General features: G+C 32.6%; 1 protein-coding gene across 1 annotated transcript in view; it reads right to left on the reverse strand.

The window, feature by feature from the left end:
• LOC143551278 (serine carboxypeptidase-like 13) overlaps nucleotides 1–18,855 on the reverse strand; it is an 81,385-nt gene that overhangs the window by 59,637 nt on the left and 2,893 nt on the right. The window contains exons 3-4 of the mRNA XM_077041744.1: nucleotides 9,424–9,485; nucleotides 9,212–9,334 (exon numbers count right to left, since the gene is read on the reverse strand). Of these exons, the coding sequence (XP_076897859.1) occupies nucleotides 9,212–9,334; nucleotides 9,424–9,485 (185 nt within the window). The remainder of the gene's footprint in view (nucleotides 1–9,211; nucleotides 9,335–9,423; nucleotides 9,486–18,855) is intronic.

The following is an 18,855-nucleotide window of genomic DNA, read 5'->3' on the forward strand; positions in this document are numbered from 1 at the left end:
TTTGAAAAATTGTTAGTGATATAAAAGCCAAATTTGAATGGTTTACAGAGGTCTAGATGAAGAAAGCGTTTTACAGCGCTATAAAATTGCACATCGGTCGTTAAACAACTCACAACCATTAATCCTTCTGACAAATACGATGAATTCTATGTATATCTGAAAGGACTTTTTGAGAATGCCTTCAATTGTTTTGTAATGCTTTAATTTAGTTATACGCCAGCGAGTTTTTAAGTAGATCGACAAGCCACGACATTGAGCTTTTGTATCAAGCACATGAATATAAATATCACCTTCCTCGGATGATGGGGTAGCCTTAATTGTATACATCTTACGTGGAAAGTAGTCCTATGGAGTTGTAATATATGAAAGACGATCAGCAATACCCAATGACCATGAGTGGAAAGTGTCAATTACATATAAACGGACGATAATACAAACATGAATAGTATCTTACTAACGAGATCTACCGTGCTCGTTTACGTTTGAGAAAGCGTTTTTATATCCATGCGTGAGGAATGAAAAGGAGTTCAAGAATGTCCAATAGTCGGCAAGAAAAGATGTGGAGCATCCTTTTGGTGTTTTAAACAAAAAGTGGGGTATGCCTAGGTGACCCATGCAGGCAATGTGTATAGAAATGATCAGGAGCAAGACATATGCATGCATTATTGCAACTTGATCATATAAGATGACATAAATGTTGGGTTATGGATGCTCGATTGGTGTTGGGCCGGTTTAATTTATAGGCCCGTTATTGTTTTCTTGGGGAACGAGTTGTTAACCCTAACTAGTCTCTATATATTGTAATCTTGTACTTGTAATTTACCACGAGTGAGGCAGAGAGCAATAATAAAAGTATCTTGGTTGCAGCCCGTGGACGTAGGTCAGCCGACCGAACCACGTAAATCTTGTGTATCATCTCCGTTTATATTTTCTCCCGCAGTATTATTGTGTTTGTGTGTTTTGCAATACCCGGATCCCTAACAAGTGGTATCAAGACCCGAGGTTACGGTTACACACCAGAGAACACGATCGTGAGAGAAATTGTTCGGATCAAAGGGTTAAGTTTATTTGGCAGCCGGCCATTAAAGCCCAAGTTTTCGATCGGAGGTTAGTCGTTCAGCAAACCCCACCGTTTATTTGAATTCATCACCAAGAAAGGAGATCTGGGAATTGATTCTTTTTTAGCATTTGTCTTTTGTGAGCATATGCTCTGCCCACCGTGATAAATCAAAAAAAAAAGTTTTAAGAAAGTTCTTTTACTTCTTGATCGATTATTTCAAGAAAAAAAAAAGCAGCAGGCCTTCTTTTTATTGTGAATATAGATCAACAGGAAGGAAAAGTAATTCTTTTTTCTTGCTTTGTTTTTAAGCCATCTAAGATCAGAAAGAAGCCGGAGAAAACAGGTTCGCGTTTCTTGTTTGTTTCAGTTTCTGATCATTGATTAGGTTTGGAGTTTGGGTATATTTATCGGGCAGTTTAGCTGGGTGGTTTTGTGGTGATTTTCGGGGGTTATTTTGTTTGCCGAGATTAATTTTTTGATTGTGTTACCTAGATCCAAAGTTGGGAATTCTTAGTTTGAGTAATGGCTGAGAACGGGGAACTTCAGATTGAGAAGTTTGATGGTAAAGACTTTGGTTGGTGGAAAATGCAAATGGAAGATTTGCTGGTTCAGAAAGATTTGGACATGGTATTGGGTGAAAGACCGGAGAAGATACAACCAGACGAGTGGGAAACTTTGGATAAGAAAGCCAAGGCTGTTATTAGATTGTCGTTATCGAAGGATGTTACGTTCAACATCTTAAAGGAAAACACGGCGCGTGGGATAATGAATGCTTTGTCTAATATGTACGAGAAGCCTTTGGCAGCTAATAAGGTTTTCTTGATTCGTGAACTGGTGAACACGAAGATGAAAGAAGGAAGTTCAGTTACAGTGCACATCAACAATTTTAAGTCAAGACTTGGGTCAGTTAGTATCAAATTCGAGGATGAGGTTCAGGCTCTACTATTGTTATCATCATTGCCAGATAGCTGGTCAGGGACTATTACAGCGATTACTAGTTCTACCAGTGAGTTCACTTTTGATGGGATTCGGGATCTTATTCTAGGCGAAGACGTCAGACGAAGAAATTCAGGTGAATCATCGGGTGATTTAATGCATATTGGCAGAGGAAGAAAAAATAACAGAGATAGTGGGAGCGGGAACAGGAAAATGAGTCAGTCTAGGACTCGGAAGGATGTGGTATGTTGGAACTGTAATGAAGCGGGACATTTTAGGAATCAGTGTCCGAATGATAAGAATGAAAAGAAAGAAGTCAACACGGCAGAAGAATACTCAGAGGATGAGGCTTTAGTTCTTAGTGTTGAGGGTAATGTTGTTTCTTGGGTCATGGATTCTGGTGCTTCATTTCATGCTACCCACAGCAATGAAGCATTGTAGAATTTGAAGGAAGGTGATTTTGGTAAGGTTAAACTGGAGAACAATGATGTTCTTGATGTTACGGGCATGGGTGACATGAATTTAGTTACTTCAGCCGGTTCATGGACCTTGAAGGATGTCAGAGTGATTCCAAGCTTAAAGAAAAAGTTGATTTCTATTGGGCAATTGGATGAACAAGGTCATGAGGTTAAATTTGGGAACGGGCAGTGGAAAGTTGTTAAGGGAAATCTTGTCATAGCTCGAGGAAGAAAGAGGGGTTCGTTGTATATGGTTAGTTTATCCTCTGAGGGAGCGACCGACCCAGTTCAGAAGAAGACCAAAGTTCGGTTCACAGAGTCTAGTAGGCATAAGAAGGTTTGTTTTGCAGGAGATAAACCCAGAGCCACAGGTCAGATTCAGGTTGAACGTGCTACAAAAGGTTCAGAGAAACCAGTCAGGGGTTTTCGTGGCAGTGGGAGCACTGGCAGTCGACCAGTCAAAGCTTTAGCCATAGTTACCAGACAGTGTGTTAAGAGAACCGGTATTTCAGCAGTTAAATTCTCTCTAGAATGTTACATGCTTAATATGGAGAGTGTTGTTTGTTATCAAGGTATTCCAGGATTCGGCAGTTCGTGTAAGTGGGAGCCGGTAGGGATAGAGGACGAGTCGGTGGCATTTGTAGCCATGACTGATGTGTTGGAGCTCGGGGGAGCTTCAACGAACCTTCAGGTTAACTGATGAGAAGGCAGATGCAACCAGGAAGACGAGGAAGATTACAAGAGGTACAAGTTATCATATCGGAAGGCAGTTTGAAGATTATCAAGCCTCCAAGTGGGAGATTGTTGGGTTTGTGGAGGCTCGATTGTTTTGGGCCCGGTTCAAGAGAACTATGGAGCAGGAAATTAGAAGATCAAATGGTTTGGGCCGTTTTGTTTAATTAAAGCCCATATTAGTTTTCTTGGTGAACAAGTAGAAAACCCTAATCTTGTATCTATATATATTTAGCCTTGTACTTGTAATTCCTCATCACGAGTGAGGCAGAAATCAATAATAAAAGTATCCTGGTTGCAGCCCGTGGACGTAGGTCAGCCGACCAAACCACATAAATCTCGTGTGTCATCTTCGTTTATATTTTCTCTTGCAATATTATTGTGTTTGTGTGTTTTTTGCAATACCCGAATCCCTAACAATAAATGCGATATTAGTGATCTACATAAGGGATCCTTCTACTGGCCTGGTTTTGATGATAATGTCCTTAGAAGTTACAAGATGACAATACGCATTTACTATTACGATTTGATCTTGTGGATCATTTTGTAACTTTAGATCTTATATACCTCGACTCGGAAAAGGAGTAGTACAATTTTATATCGATGTATTTTTTTTATTTGATGATTTTTATTTATTTAGCTTATATTTATGTGACCCTATATTTTTAATGAAAGTTTATTTTTATTCGTGTTTTTAAAAGTATTATTTGTTTGTTTATTGTTATTTTTTTTAAATGATCTAATACTTGAATGAAGTGACATAACAGAAATGGGGTTTTAGGTTAGTTGATGAGAAAAAGTGAGGTGCTAGTGTAAAACGTGTTTAAATTGTAAAACAAATACTATATACATACGTACAAAATAAAAGAAAGTAACAAATTATATTATTTGATAAGGAAATGATAATGTATGTATGTATGTATGTATGCTTACAAATTAATAGACAATTTAAATTGAGGTGAAAATGATAATATGCATATGTGTATAAAGAATAACGTTTATGTACATATATGTACATACGTGTTTAAAACTGAGAACTTTTTTTAAATGCTAGATAAACGTTTTGTTTTTTTTTCTTTTTACTTTTTTATTTTGCGTTTTATAATTTAATTTATTTTTTTATTTGATGGGTTTTTTAGTAGCCCAAAATGGTTTTCAAAGTTCTCAATTTACAAATAGTTCTCACAAACACACACACACACACACACACACACACACACATATATATATATATATATATAAACGAAAGTCTTTAAAAGCTTTCTGGTTGCTTCCTAAATTCTCTCAAGCCACCAGATTGTTTTATTTATAAATGGAGACTTCTCATGCATTTGACCCGAATTCACAGGTATGGGTCTCACCAAACCCAGATAGCTCTTAAACGGATTATAAAATCTCATTAAATTAAAAATTAATCTTAACAAATATTTGATGAGAAAATCCTATAAAATAGGGGTATACTAAAAATTAATATCTAATTTTTTTAAAAAAAGATATTATTTATAATTAAGAAACAATTTTATAGTAAAAAAAAATAAGCGGGTCATGAGTCACTAAATCCAGATAGCTTTTAAATGGGTTGTAACATATCATTTATTTGTCAAACCCTTTCATTATCAAACTATAATGGGGTGTTTGGGATTCCTTATTTTTTCCTTCTTGTAACTTGTTAACTTTTATAAGTTAAAAAGGTGTTGGGTAATGTGCATTTTTTAAGTTTTTAAAGAAGGAAAAAAGAGGTTTTGATGAGTTTGGAAGGAGTAACTTATCAAAAACAACTTATATAAGTCAAAAGGAGGTGCAAATAAGGAATCCCAAACATGGCCTAAGTATATCATTAATTTTCTTAAAATAAAGAAATTTAAAATCCCGAAAATAAATATTAAAAAACAAAAAATGTAAAACAACCCCCGTAATACAGGGGATAAAACCTAGTATATAGGGGAGGGATATTTTGAGAACCATTGTGAGTTTTAAGAACTTAAGAACTCAATTCTAGGTCACACATTTAATTAATTTGATTGAAATATGTGGTTGAGATTAAATTTGGCAAAAAAGTCAAAGTAGGAGAGAGAATAAAGATGTAAGTGGTTACACTAACTTTTACGTCCGTTACACATGTGTAAAAAGTCGACTCGGTTCGTAAAAAATTCCGTAATTTTTTTATGTGTATGTAACCTACACATATACGCATGTGCAAAAAAAATTTCGAAAAAAAAATCGTTACACTGAGTTCTTTCGAGTTCTTAAAACTCAAAGGGGTTCTCACTTGAAATCTCACCTATATATATATATATATATACATGCCTAAAAATATCCTACGTGCCATCCCCTCTTAAGCCACTAGATTGCTTGTTTGTGATTTGAGGGTTCTCATGCGTCTGATCATAATTCACGGGTATGGGTCTCACCGAACCCGAACAGTCCTTAAATGGGTTATAACAACTCATTTGTTTGTTAAACTCTTTCATAATTAAACAATAATTTTCAAGGGTCACACTTTCATCATCAAACTTTAATTTAATTTCTCGCATTTACATAGTCTCCGTACCGGTCTATCCTCTCCATCACTAGTAAGTTTCTGATTACCACCCAGAATCATCAACCTCCCCTCTCATGCATCAACCATCGTCGTCACATACATCAACCGCCCCTTTTTCATAAGACAAATACTTTTGTTCATGTTTATTTTTTTAAAAAAATCAACATGTTCGTGCTCGCTTATGTTTGTTCGTTAAAATCTAAAATACCTACACATCTCAATTAAAAGGGCCAACCGTTAAAAAATATATTGAACAAAACAAAGTAATATATACGTATTAAATCAAAACAAAACTACATTAAAAATAAAACAAATAATTACAAAACATAAAATAGTATAACGATTAAAAACAAGCACCTAAATAAACACCCGTAACAACCGGGGGGGGGGGGGGTCAAACAAGTATAGGTGCCCGTGCGATGGATCGATAAACAAAACTTAAAGGTTGTTAGCGGGCCAAGTCTAGTCGAGCCAAGACTAGCTTGAGCTCAACTTGAACTTCATACCGAGCTCGACTAAAGTTTGTGTTTACTATTTTGATATTTATATAATTTGATTACTTTTAATCATATTTTTGTAAAACATATAAGAACAAAAAAAAATTAAAGTTGAGCAATATTTGAATAAACATGATGGGTCAAAGTTGTAAGTATTCCTTAAATTTTGAATTGTAACAAGTTTGTTTTTTTTTTATCGAAAAGATAAAAGGCTATATATGCAATTATATGAAATACTAGCTTTATCCCCTGTATTACGGTGGTTGTTTTACATTATTCGTTTATAATATTTATATAGTTTTTCAGATTTTAATTTTATTTTTTGTAAGAAAGTTAATGATATACTTATGATTTGATGATTAAAGGGTTTCACAAATAATGAGATGCTATAACCCGGTTTAAAAGCTTTTTGGGTTTGGTGAGACCCATGAACCATTTATAAATTGTTTCTTAATTATAAATAATATCTTTTTTTTTAAAAACCGGATATTATTTTTAGTATATCCCTATTTTATAGGATTTTCATATCAAATATTTTGTGAAATTTTAATTTAATAAGATGTTATAACTCTTTTAACGGCTATCTAGGTTTGGTAGGACCCATACCCATGAATTCCGGTCAAATGCATGAGAAGCCTCCATTTACAAATAAAACAATCTGGTGGCTTGAGAAGAGGTGTGAAGCAACCAGAGAGCTTTTAAAGTGTTCGTTTATATATATTTAAGATTTAAGATGATATTGTAAACATTTATCCTTTAACAAACTTGTACTTTCAAGCATATACCCACGCATTAGTGAATTGCATATTTTAAATCGTTCATCTATTTTGTAAAACTTTATATTGAAACATCAACAACAATAAGCTTATTTAAATAGGTATGTTAAGGTTTTTTTTATCATATTTTTGTAAAACATATATGAAGAAAACCAAAATGAATAAAGTTAAGTAAAAAGTGGGTAAACATGAGGGGTTAAAATTAACTATTTATTAAATTAATAAAATTTAAGTAAAGTTGATATACCATAATTGTAATTGTTTTTATAGATTTCAAATGAACGTTGGCAATATATGTGTGTTTAAAAGACAAGTTTACCCCCTTTTATACATCTACTAAGTTCATTAAAGGGGTGGGTTTAAGTGAAAACTTCTTTTAAAGAGAAAACTTAAAAACTCCTAAAAAACTATTTTTAACTTTAAAAAAAAAAATTTATGAAGTTTCCGTTTTCCATTATTCTTATATGTTGTTATTGGTTCTAAAAAAAAATGTTGGTAACCTCGTCGGTGTAGTGCACATGTGTAATAGCGTACATTGCATATATGCAAAAATGTTGTATTGCATAGAATACAACACTATTAGCTATTACACATATTTGCTACACACTATTGTATATATGTAATATAAGACTAATACGCACATCGAATACACATTAGTACGTATGTGTAATACACATTAATGCACATGTGCACTACATCGACTTTTATTTTATTATTTTTTTTTTCATATAATAGAACACTACTACACATATACAATACACAAATATTGAATATATACAATTAAACATTATTAAACCTAAAAATACATAGTAATACACATGTGTAATACAAATGTATCACACAGGTATTACGTAATATGCATTACAACGGGTTTTTTTAATTTTTTAATTTTATTTTTTATTTTTTTTATATTTTTCGAGTGAAGGGTAAGAAATTATAAGAATAATGGCAAAAACATAATTTTGAAATTTTTTTTATTTTTAATTAAAAATAATTCTTTAATAGTTTTTAAGTTTTTTCTCTAAAGATAAGTTTTTTCTAGATACTCTCCATATATATATATATAATATATATATATATATAGATATAGATATATATAATATATATATATATATATATATATATATATATATATATATAGATATAGATATATATATATAATATATATATATATATATATAGGGTAAGGATCCTGAGAGAACCATTGGCAAATTGAGAACTTTGAGAACCATTTTGGACTACTAAAAAAACCCTCTAAAAAAATTATAAAACAAACAAAACCGAAAATTTTAAAAAAGTAAAAAAACCAAAATTCTTATATTTCATTCCGGTTTCATTAAAAAAAACCAAATTTTTTTTTCTTTTTAATTCGTATTATACCTATACACATATGTATACTTTCATTTAATCTCTAGTTACGTAATATACACACATGTACATTATCATTTACCTTAAATTATACATATGTGTATAGGAAAAAACATATGTGTACATATTATACATATATGTATAATAAAAAAACCGATTTTTTTTCTTTTTAATTCGTATTATACCTGTACACTTTCATTTAATCTCTAGTTATGTAATGTACACATATGTACATTATCATTTACCTTAAATTATACATATGTATATATGAAAAAAACATGTGTGTACATATATGTACATATTATACATAAATGTATATGTATAACTTAGCTAAACCGAGAATTTTTTTTTACATTTTTTTAGAAACCGGGATATGTATAAGAACTTTGGTTTTTCTACTTTTTTTATTTTTGTGTTTTTTTTTGTTTTATGAATTTTTTTATTTTTGGGTTTTTTTTGGTGTAAAATGGTTCTCATAGTTCTCAATTCCCAAAAAGTTCTCACATGATCCTATATATATATATATATATATATATATATATATATATATATATATAAGGGTTCAAATAAGAATAAAGAGTTTCCTAGGAATGGTAAGAACCAATAGATTTTTGACATTTGGCATTAAAACATATGGTAAAAGAATAAATCTAGGAAACTATGTTGGTTTTGGGTAATTTTAAATCTCAATCATTGATTAACATGATCCAATGAATATGATTCATTTTTAACCTTCCTAGGAAACTACTTACTTTACTATAACCCTCCCATATATATATATATATATATATATATAAAACTAGTTTTTGAGAGATTTAGGATGACTGTAATTTTACTTTAACCTTTCTAATAAACTCAACACAAAGGGTAGAGAGAATAGTATCACTGCTAGTCCACCCCTCTATTGTTTCTGCGTAGGAAAAGCCGGCACCAGCAGGTGCATCCAAGAATATCATATTAGCCATCTGTAAATTTATAAGAAAACCATTTGCCAAATTAATTAAACGCTCAAATAGATAATAGATTTTATGTAAAGTAAATTGAATGAGTGAACCTGTGTCCATGCATATGGATTCAATGTTAATGTGAGGTTGTCTGCATTCAATGTAAGTGGACCTACATGAAAGCAATTTATTCGTCTCAAAATTTAGTTATTTGTAACGAATGCTAAAACAAATATATATATATATATATATATATATATATTTTAGTTTGTGGAAACAATAGAATTTGATTCGTAAAATTATGTGTCATTTTAATTACGTACACACATTGCCCCTCTGGTTCACGCCAGGAGAGCAGCACCGATGAGACGTGCCAGTCTAGTGGACTTCGAGTGGGACGTGGCAGCAATGGCCAAACCTAAACGGGTAGTGACCCAAATATTCAAAGGGAGGTTCCTCAAAATCTTGATCATCATAATGAGATTAGGATAGACGACGACGGCCAGAACATTATTAGTTATGTCGGTTTATAGTTTTATAACCCGATGAATTTGTTTCTATGTAGGTTATGTTGGTTTATAGTTTTATAACCCGACGAATTTGTTTCTATGTAGGTAAAAAAAACAAATGACTACAACCAAAGTGCGAAGTTGCTTTTTTGGGTAGTGGTGTTATTCGATTGATTCCGTGTAAGTATATATTTAACCATTGTTGCTTTATAACTAACTAAGTTAGTATCCCGTGTAATACACGGGTTAAATAAAGAATATATAAAATTAATAATAAAGATGTTTATATACAAATCATGGTACGAAATGATAACTTTAGTTTTAAAATGGTAACATAAATCAAGAATCAAGTCAAGTTTAACTATTTCACATAAGGCAAATTCTGAGTATTTAGATGTACACACGCTCGAAAAAGAGACTTTTAATAGTTTAGGCATATGCTACTTGTTTTACGTAAATCAAATGGATCTTTATAATAATAATATTTTGAAATAAAATATTTAAAAAAATAGTCTAAAAGATGTAATAAATAAATAAACATTTATTTTTTTTAATTCTGAAAAACACCATTAAATGAGAGTTAATAAAAATGTAATTTGGAATTTTAAAAATAATAATAACTGTAGCAAATTAAATTTAATAGATTTAAATAGTGTTTAATTTTAAAAATAACTTATGTGTCATTCTATGTGAACACTTTAGAAAAATGACATGTGTCCATATGGTCTTGCTTTAATATATTAAGTAAGATAGTCAAATTAATGATAGAAAGACAAATGATCACACGATATTTATAGTAAACCTCTCATATAATTATAATAAAAACACTGACTCAACTTGAATACAATAATCCTTCTCAATACAATGGCTATGTATTTATAGGGTGACCAAAACATGGCCAACAAGTAATTACCAAATATAACAAATCCTAATTGCAACCTCATAAACCCATTACTACATTACTGAATTCCATAGGCCCAATAAGTCCAACCCGGTCACCTACACATGGCGGACCTACATTGATGGAAATTACCAACAATCACCCCCTAATTTCTGACTTGAAACTAGGAAATCTTCAACGCTAAGCAATCTTCTCATTCATCAAACTTGATTATTGCAAGTGTTTTCGTAAGAATGTCAGCTCGATGTTCCTTGCCACTAATATGCTCCACCTCTAACTCCTTCATCTTCACACACTCCCGTATATAGTGTAATCGGGACTTTATGTGCTTGCTCCAACTATGAAAAATGGGATATTTTGATCAAAGAAATTGCCGATGTGTTATCAATATTTAACACAAGTTCTTGCAATTTCCTTCCAGTCAATTCCGTCAACAATTCAAATAACCATACGGCTTGTCACGCAGCTGAGCTCGTCGACATGTATTCCACATCGCATGATGAAAGCACTACAATACATTTCTTTTGTGAGCACCAAGAAATCGGGGCTCCTCCATAATAAAACACATGATTGGTAGTGCTTCTTCCATCATCTTCATCAATGTTATGGCTACTATCGTTGTATGCAATCAACTCCTTTGATCCACCTCGTTTATACCTAATCCTCCAACCAATAGTTCCTTGAATAAACTAAAGAATTTGTTTAATTGATTCCAAGTGAGACTTCTTTGGAGTTTGTGTATATCCACTAACCATGGAAACCGAAAACGTCAAATCAAATCAAGTGTTTAAAAAGTAACGAAAACAGCCAACTAACTTTTGATACTCCATTGCATCTGTATCAACATCATCCTCAGTTTTAGAAAATTTCACATAAAAGGATCTGTGGGTACACCTTCCAGATAACATTCCTTCATCCCGGCTTCTTTTAATTGCCATCGAGCAGAAGCACTTTGATGGATTCTAATCTCGTTGTCCAACTGTGAGACTTCAATTCCGATATAGTAAGTGAGCATTCCCAAATAAGACATTTCTAACTTCTTGGACATTGCAAGTTTGAATTAATTAATGTTATCGTTGTTCGAACCCGTAATGACCAAATCATTGATATACACACCGACAAAAATGGTTCCAATCAATCTCCAGAACACCGTTTGTTCTTTCGAGCACCTTAAAATTTTCAAACCCGTTAGAATACCATCAAGCTTGGTATTCCAAGCCCTCGGTACTTGCCTGTATAAAGCGTTGGTTACCTTGTAGACAACGTTTTCCTCCCCGGGTTTAACGAACCCATCTGCTTGAGAAACAAAGACCTCTTCTTGTAGCTACCTACGTAAAAATGCCAACTTTACATCCAAATGATGTAATTGCCTTCCTTCAATAGCTGCAATGGCAATGAGAATACGCACGGTTTCAAGTCTCGTCACCGGAGCAAAGACCTCGTCAAAATTGACTCTATGTTGTTTCATATAACCCTTTGCCACGAGTCTTGCTTTATATTTATTAATTGAACCATCCGCCTTTCTTTTCACCTTGAAACCCCACTTCAATCCTATAGCTTTAGCCCTTCTCGGTAGCTCGTTCAACCTCCATGTGTTGTTTCGTTTAGTGGATTCGAGTTCCGTTTGCATAGTCTTTACCGAACCCGGTTTGGAATTTGCTTTACCAAAATTCATTGGTTCACCTTCTTCTAACAAAAGAAGTTCAATGTCTTCTACTTCCGAACATAGGACATGATCATTGAACTTAACTAGTGAAATTGAAACAAGTTAATTTTTGGTTCATTAAGTGTTGTTGTCGATATCAGTTGTTGCTGGTGCCACTAAACTGGTTGATGGGTTGTCTGAATTAGCGACAAAAGTTGAAGCTGTCACTAATTGTGTTGCTGAATTTGGCGACAAGCTGAATTTTCGTCACTAATGTTGTTGCTTCCAATAGGATCGGTTACAACTTGCCCAACTCCGGTGTCAATAACCCCGTTCCAATCAACCCAAAATAAACCCGATGATAGCTCCGTTTCTTCATTGTTTTGCCTCGAATTTGAACAAACCCACGTCTTCTTCTTGTCAAAAACCACATCACGAGCTATCACAAACTTCTGGGCCTTCGGGTCGAATTGCTGGTAAGCTTTGGACCTGGTCTCGATTCCAATATGCACTAAACTCCTCAACCAGTCGTCGAGCTACTTCAAGTGAGTTCCCACTATGTTTACATACGCCACACAACCGAATACCTTAAGATGAGCAATATTCGGTGGTTTTTTTTATTTTAACATCTTGTATGGCGTTTTCTCCTTTAGGACACGAGTAGGAATCCGATTCTCGATATACGTAGCGTGTCGGATTGCTTTACCCCATAAGTAATCCGGAGCACCCATTGCTTTTAACATACTCCGTCTCATCTCCAATAAGGTTTGGTTCCGTCTTCCAACGACCCCGTTTTGTTAAGGTGTATACGATATTTAGGGTAAATCTCTCGTATTATTATAAACAAGTAACTAACTCAAAACTTGAATACAATAATACTTTTCGATACAATAACCCTAATCATGGCTATGTATTTATAGGGTGACCCAAACTTGGTTAACAAGTAATTACCAAATATAATAAACCCTAATTGCAATCCCATAAACCCATTACAACATTAACGAATTCCATAGGCCTAATAGGTCCAACCCGACCATTTACACGTGATGACGTGACGATGGAAATTACCAAAAAACACTTCTATTTCTTTTCCGTTAAATGATGCCAAACATATGATAGACTACTTAGTGAGAAACGTGCATCTTCAGATTTGGACACCCTAATTGTTAATGACCCAAATCTATGGTCGCATATTTTCTGGGATATGAAAAAGGGTCATGTAATCTGGATAGAGACCATTTCCGAAACTTATTATACCATCTTCGGGAGCCTCTCATTTCCAAAACGAGATCACGTGTTCCTCTTCTCATTCAGGGGTGTGAGATAAACTTTATATAATCGTTTCATTATTTTGGCAATAATAAACTTAATATAGGCTGATTGTTTGTATTTGCCGCTTGGGAACGAACTAAGTGGGAAAGTGAATAGCTGAAGCGGAAGAGTGAACGGGTACTACGTAAAAAAAATGTTAAAAATAAGTCCAAATTGAAATAGATGAGCAGATTGTCCTCATGAAGACCGCCACCCTTATTAGTTGGTTTATGTTCAATTTTGTTTCGTAAAATTAAATTTCCGTGTATATAATAAAGTGAGGTTATTGTGTTTAAATTTTAATGTTTCTTTTTCGTATATTAGTTTTTGTTAAAATTAATTTCAATTTTTTTTTTTAAAAAAGAGTTTTCTATATTTAAATTTGAAATCTAATTAGATTACTATGGGAAAACTGTCTGTAAGTTTTAAAACATGTTGATAATCATTTGGTGACTCGCCGCTAAAGAAGACAGCAACCGGACAGGAACCCGATGATAATACGCTACTAGTGTGTCTGTAGGTAATCACCTGGTAATCTGCGGGCAATATATATAAAATAGAGATATATATGGCTTAGAGAATTTGATACGGGGGTTAGACCATTCTCAGCCCATTCCTTAAAAATCTATTAGGGGAATTTGCAAATTATAGGATATAATTAAAAGTAGTTATGAGTGAATAATAGAGAAAATGTAATTAATTTTTTATAAATTTGGAGAAAACTTTGTTTACCACTATTCAGTTTTTAATATTTATTGAAAGTAGTTGTGAGTGAAGGATAGAAAAATGATTATGATAAAGATATAAAATATATTATTTAGTTAAACAGAAAAGAAAATATAGTGATATTAATGTAATTTGAAGATAGAGATGAGGGATGAGCATCGGCTTATCTATATCCATCTTTATCTCTAAAATATATAAGTTTCTATATTTTTCATCTCCATTGGAGCATTTTCAACAAGCCCTTTATATTATTGTGAGTGAGTTTTCTATATAGATTAGTTGTAAGTGGTTGTGAGTGATAGAGGTATGGAAACTATTGTTTATGAATAAATTTGAAGAAACACTGTTCACACTCTACAAACTTTTAATGTTTTGTTGAAAGTGGCTGTGAGTGAATTAAAAAGAAAATGTAATAATAAAAATTTAAATAAATATTATTTAATTGAAAAGCATAGAGAAAATATGGTGTTTTTTTATTGTAATTTATAAAGATGAAGATAAAAAAGCTCCTAAGAATGCTCTAAGAGCATTCTCATCCCACCCCTTATCCCTAAACAAAAAATTACACTAAAACTCAATACATTTTCTCTCTCTATTTTAATTAAATAATACTTTTTATACCTTTTTTCTTTTCTTCACTCACAACCACTTTCAAAATATATTAAAAAATTATAGGGGGTGAACAATAACTTTTCAAATATACAGAAAAATCACTATTTTTTCTAAAATATAAAAATTTTTCACTCACAACACCCTGAATCACTCTCTAAATTATAAAAACACCCTTCACATAAAATGAGGGGTTAGATGAGAATGCTTTAAGGTTCTATATCTTCATCTCTATCTATATCAACAACGAAGCTTAGCGAGGACCGAGTGATTCGTAGCCCCTGCCCCCTCTTTTTTTTTTTCAGTAGTGTAAATTTACTTATTTTCGTCTGAAATTTTTTATATGTAGCGTAAATTTACCCATTTTCGTTAAAAAATTTTGAGCCAACCACCCCCTCCCCAGTTTATGCAATATTTTACGCGTATTAAGTCCGGCCCCCAGACGTTTTCGTCAAAGCTTCAACACTGATCTATATATACATTAAAGATTGATGAATAGTAGTACTCAACATATAAAGATGTACTGTTAATTCATTGCTACCATAAATAATTAAATATTGTGAGTGTATAAGAAATATAAAAAAAAGCAAAATTAGTGTTTGTAAGTGAGATAAAAACTACATATAAAGAGCGAGAACTTGACGTGGTAGGTTAAATAAACTTTATAGATAAAGTTTGAAACACATGATATTTAGTTAATTTCATGGTTGCAAAAGTCGCTAGGCGTTCCCAGGGCGGTAGACCGAGGAATTGTAAGTACTCGATCTAGGCGGAGAGTACTCGGGGAGTACTCGGACATGGTAAATTATAATGAAACTAATTTTTGGAAACTTATATATATGTCAAGTATCAAAAGTCTACTCATATTTATAACAAAATACATGAATATCAATATAAATAAAAAAAATACATCTTTAAATACTAAAGCATCTAAAATTTGAAGATAATTAACTAAAAAAATGATGGTCATTCTTTAATATTATAGAAATATGAATTATGCTTAACTTTTTAAAGTATATGGCTGGCTCGAGTTGACCGACTAGATCCAATTGTGGCGAAGGTTGACCACTTTTGATCGATTCCGAGTAACTAGGCGGAGTTAAAGAAAGTTCCCTCGGCATCATACCTTGCAGCGATTACTCAGCGACTAGTCGGAAGTTTTACAACCATGGTTAAATTATAGAAATGGAGATTGAGAAACTGATGTGAATGCTCCAAACTAGATGTTTTATTAAAGTTTTCTATATAGTAGAAATTAATTTAAAAAAAGAGAACATGAAAGCTCTTAAGGATTATTATAAAGTCTCCAGGCAACATATGAAAACTAAGTCTAAAGAGGTTAATATTTTGTAAATGTGTTGGGACACAAGTGGGACAAAAGATAATTATTCTTATTTTCCACTTTGGATATAATCGTTCGGAAAGCTTAAATGTTTTAAACGTTAACAAATATTGAATATGACATTGTTAGTAAAACAAACAGGACCGAATTTCTGCAGTAAAATACCACGGAACGTTTTAACTGCTAATTTTAATAGATATTATGCGTATGAACAATTTTATGCATAGTATAGCATCTGTGAACTAGACGACTAAACTGTGGTTTTCGTTCCTATGATTTATTCAAATATGCGGTTTTAGTCCAATAGTTTCAAATTTACGATTTTCATTCATGTGGTTTAATTTCACTTGCAATTGAATCCGAATTCATTAACCTTGTTAAGTCTAGTCGTTAACCCATCTACGTGCCCAAGTCCTAATTCACAAGCTCCCTCATGTGAGGGGCTGGGGCGTATTTGGGGAAAGGGGGGAGGGGAATGACAAAATTGCCCCTCACGTGAAGGACACACTAATGAGTTTACCAGCAAGACTTAACAGGATTAGGGAATTCTGGTTTAATTGCAATGAAATGAAATCACAGGGACAAAAATCACAAATTTGAAATTGTTAGCCCAAAACTACAGATTTGAACAAATCACAGAGACGAAAACCACATTTCACTTGAACTTGATTTTACAAAGAGGTTTTGGTTCATGTAACTAGTTAAAAAATGAATGACGAATCACATTTTTTTATATGTTGTTTAGAATGAGGGAAAAGAAATACTTGTATCCTTATGACACTAAGAAAACCCAGTTGTAATTATATTTTTATTTGTGTTTTTTTTGTTTTTCATGTTGCTGAAGATACATAAGTAATTTTCAATTTATTTTCAAGGCTTTTAATAAAGTGTACAAGAAATATTACAAGAAATATTATTCTTATTTTTCGTAGTTTTACAATACGCACATTGTGACTCAGTATTCATAATTAACATCCCAAATTATTCATTTATTAACATCCCAAATTACAAAAAGTTAGATAGAAATAACTATATAAAAATAATACCTATAACAATAACAACATCGATGATATAATGCCTACGAACATCCTATATCATCAATATATACTTAAATAAAATTCTAAGCATCTTATATAGCTCTAACAACTTCTTAATTTAATGAGATTTTTACATATTCCCTCTTACTAAAAGCATTTATTACATATTTACCTGACCCTTAAACAATAATTCATTACATAGGGTTAGGTTATAATAGGGGTATAGTTTTTGTAAGAAAGATAAGAAGTAATCTTGTCCACTGATTTTGAATATAGAGGGTTGAGATTAGTTTAGGGGGAAATCAAGTGTGAATACAAAGTAAATAACATAAAAGGAATAACACATTTGTTAACTTTCTCTCTTCACATGCAAAGCACATGCCAAATTCCCCCATCATTTTAAAACGTTCATAACTTTTTTTACAACGTTTTTATTGAAAAACAAATTTACCATAATAACGAGTGTCTTTTTATCTTTCATATGAGTACCATATTGTAATATAAAATTTTAAAAAAATTAATGGGTTTTTTACAAATTGTGTTTTACCAAATTATGTTTTATAAAATTATGTTATACAATAGTATTTTTCATTGTGTTGTTTTTCATTGTGTATTTTCCATTGTGTTATTTACATTGTATCGTACAATTGTGTTTTTATCATTGTATTTTTTTTCATAGTGTATTTTTCCATTGTGGTTTTTACATTGTGTTTTTCATAGTGTTTTTTCGGACTTTTCCGACGAAGTGGTGGCGGTGGGTGACGGTTGTGGTGGCGTTGGGCGGTGGAGTGGTGGTGGTTGTAAGAGATGAGTGAAGATGTAATTGGATTTTATGTAAGTGGGTTTTTGAAATTAATTTAAATGGGTTTTGAGATTAAAGTAAGTGGGTTTTGATATTAAAGTATTAGACTAAAATACACTCCTTCCTAGCCTTTTTAAAAAAAATCAAATTTCTTATTTGAACCTAACCTCCCTTATATTTCCCCTTACCCATTCACCCTCTTTATAACTCAAATATTTTCAAATCCGCCACCATCTAAATTTGAAAAACAGTTAAATTTCTTTCATTTCAACCATGGCTGAAAAACAAGTCCCATGAAACCATTGCAATTTCCTCAAAAATTTTGTTTCATCCATCCTAAAATAAAATTCATACAGCCAATTCTTATGCAATTTTAAGTTCTAACCTACAAACGTCGCCGTAAATCATCATCGTCGCCTATGTGCAAACCAGCCGCTGTTTGCCACCGGGAACCAAAAGAGAGCCTTCGCAACCCCTTCTGCCATGTGTAAACAGGCCAACGCTACTGGTTTCGACCACCGCCCTCTTCTGCCAGAGGTGGAAACCCACCTCCGTCGTTGCCGGCCGCTTCTATCGATTTGAACCATGAGGTATATGCATGACACTCTATCTTCTTTTTTCAGGGTAGACGTTTCTGATTTAGTGTTTGGGTGTGCCGGC

Source organism: Bidens hawaiensis, unplaced genomic scaffold, assembly GCF_021521415.1.
Source record: "Bidens hawaiensis isolate Kalapana, Puna unplaced genomic scaffold, B.hawaiensis_p1.1 tig00016358_1, whole genome shotgun sequence".
NCBI lineage: Eukaryota > Viridiplantae > Streptophyta > Magnoliopsida > Asterales > Asteraceae > Bidens > Bidens hawaiensis.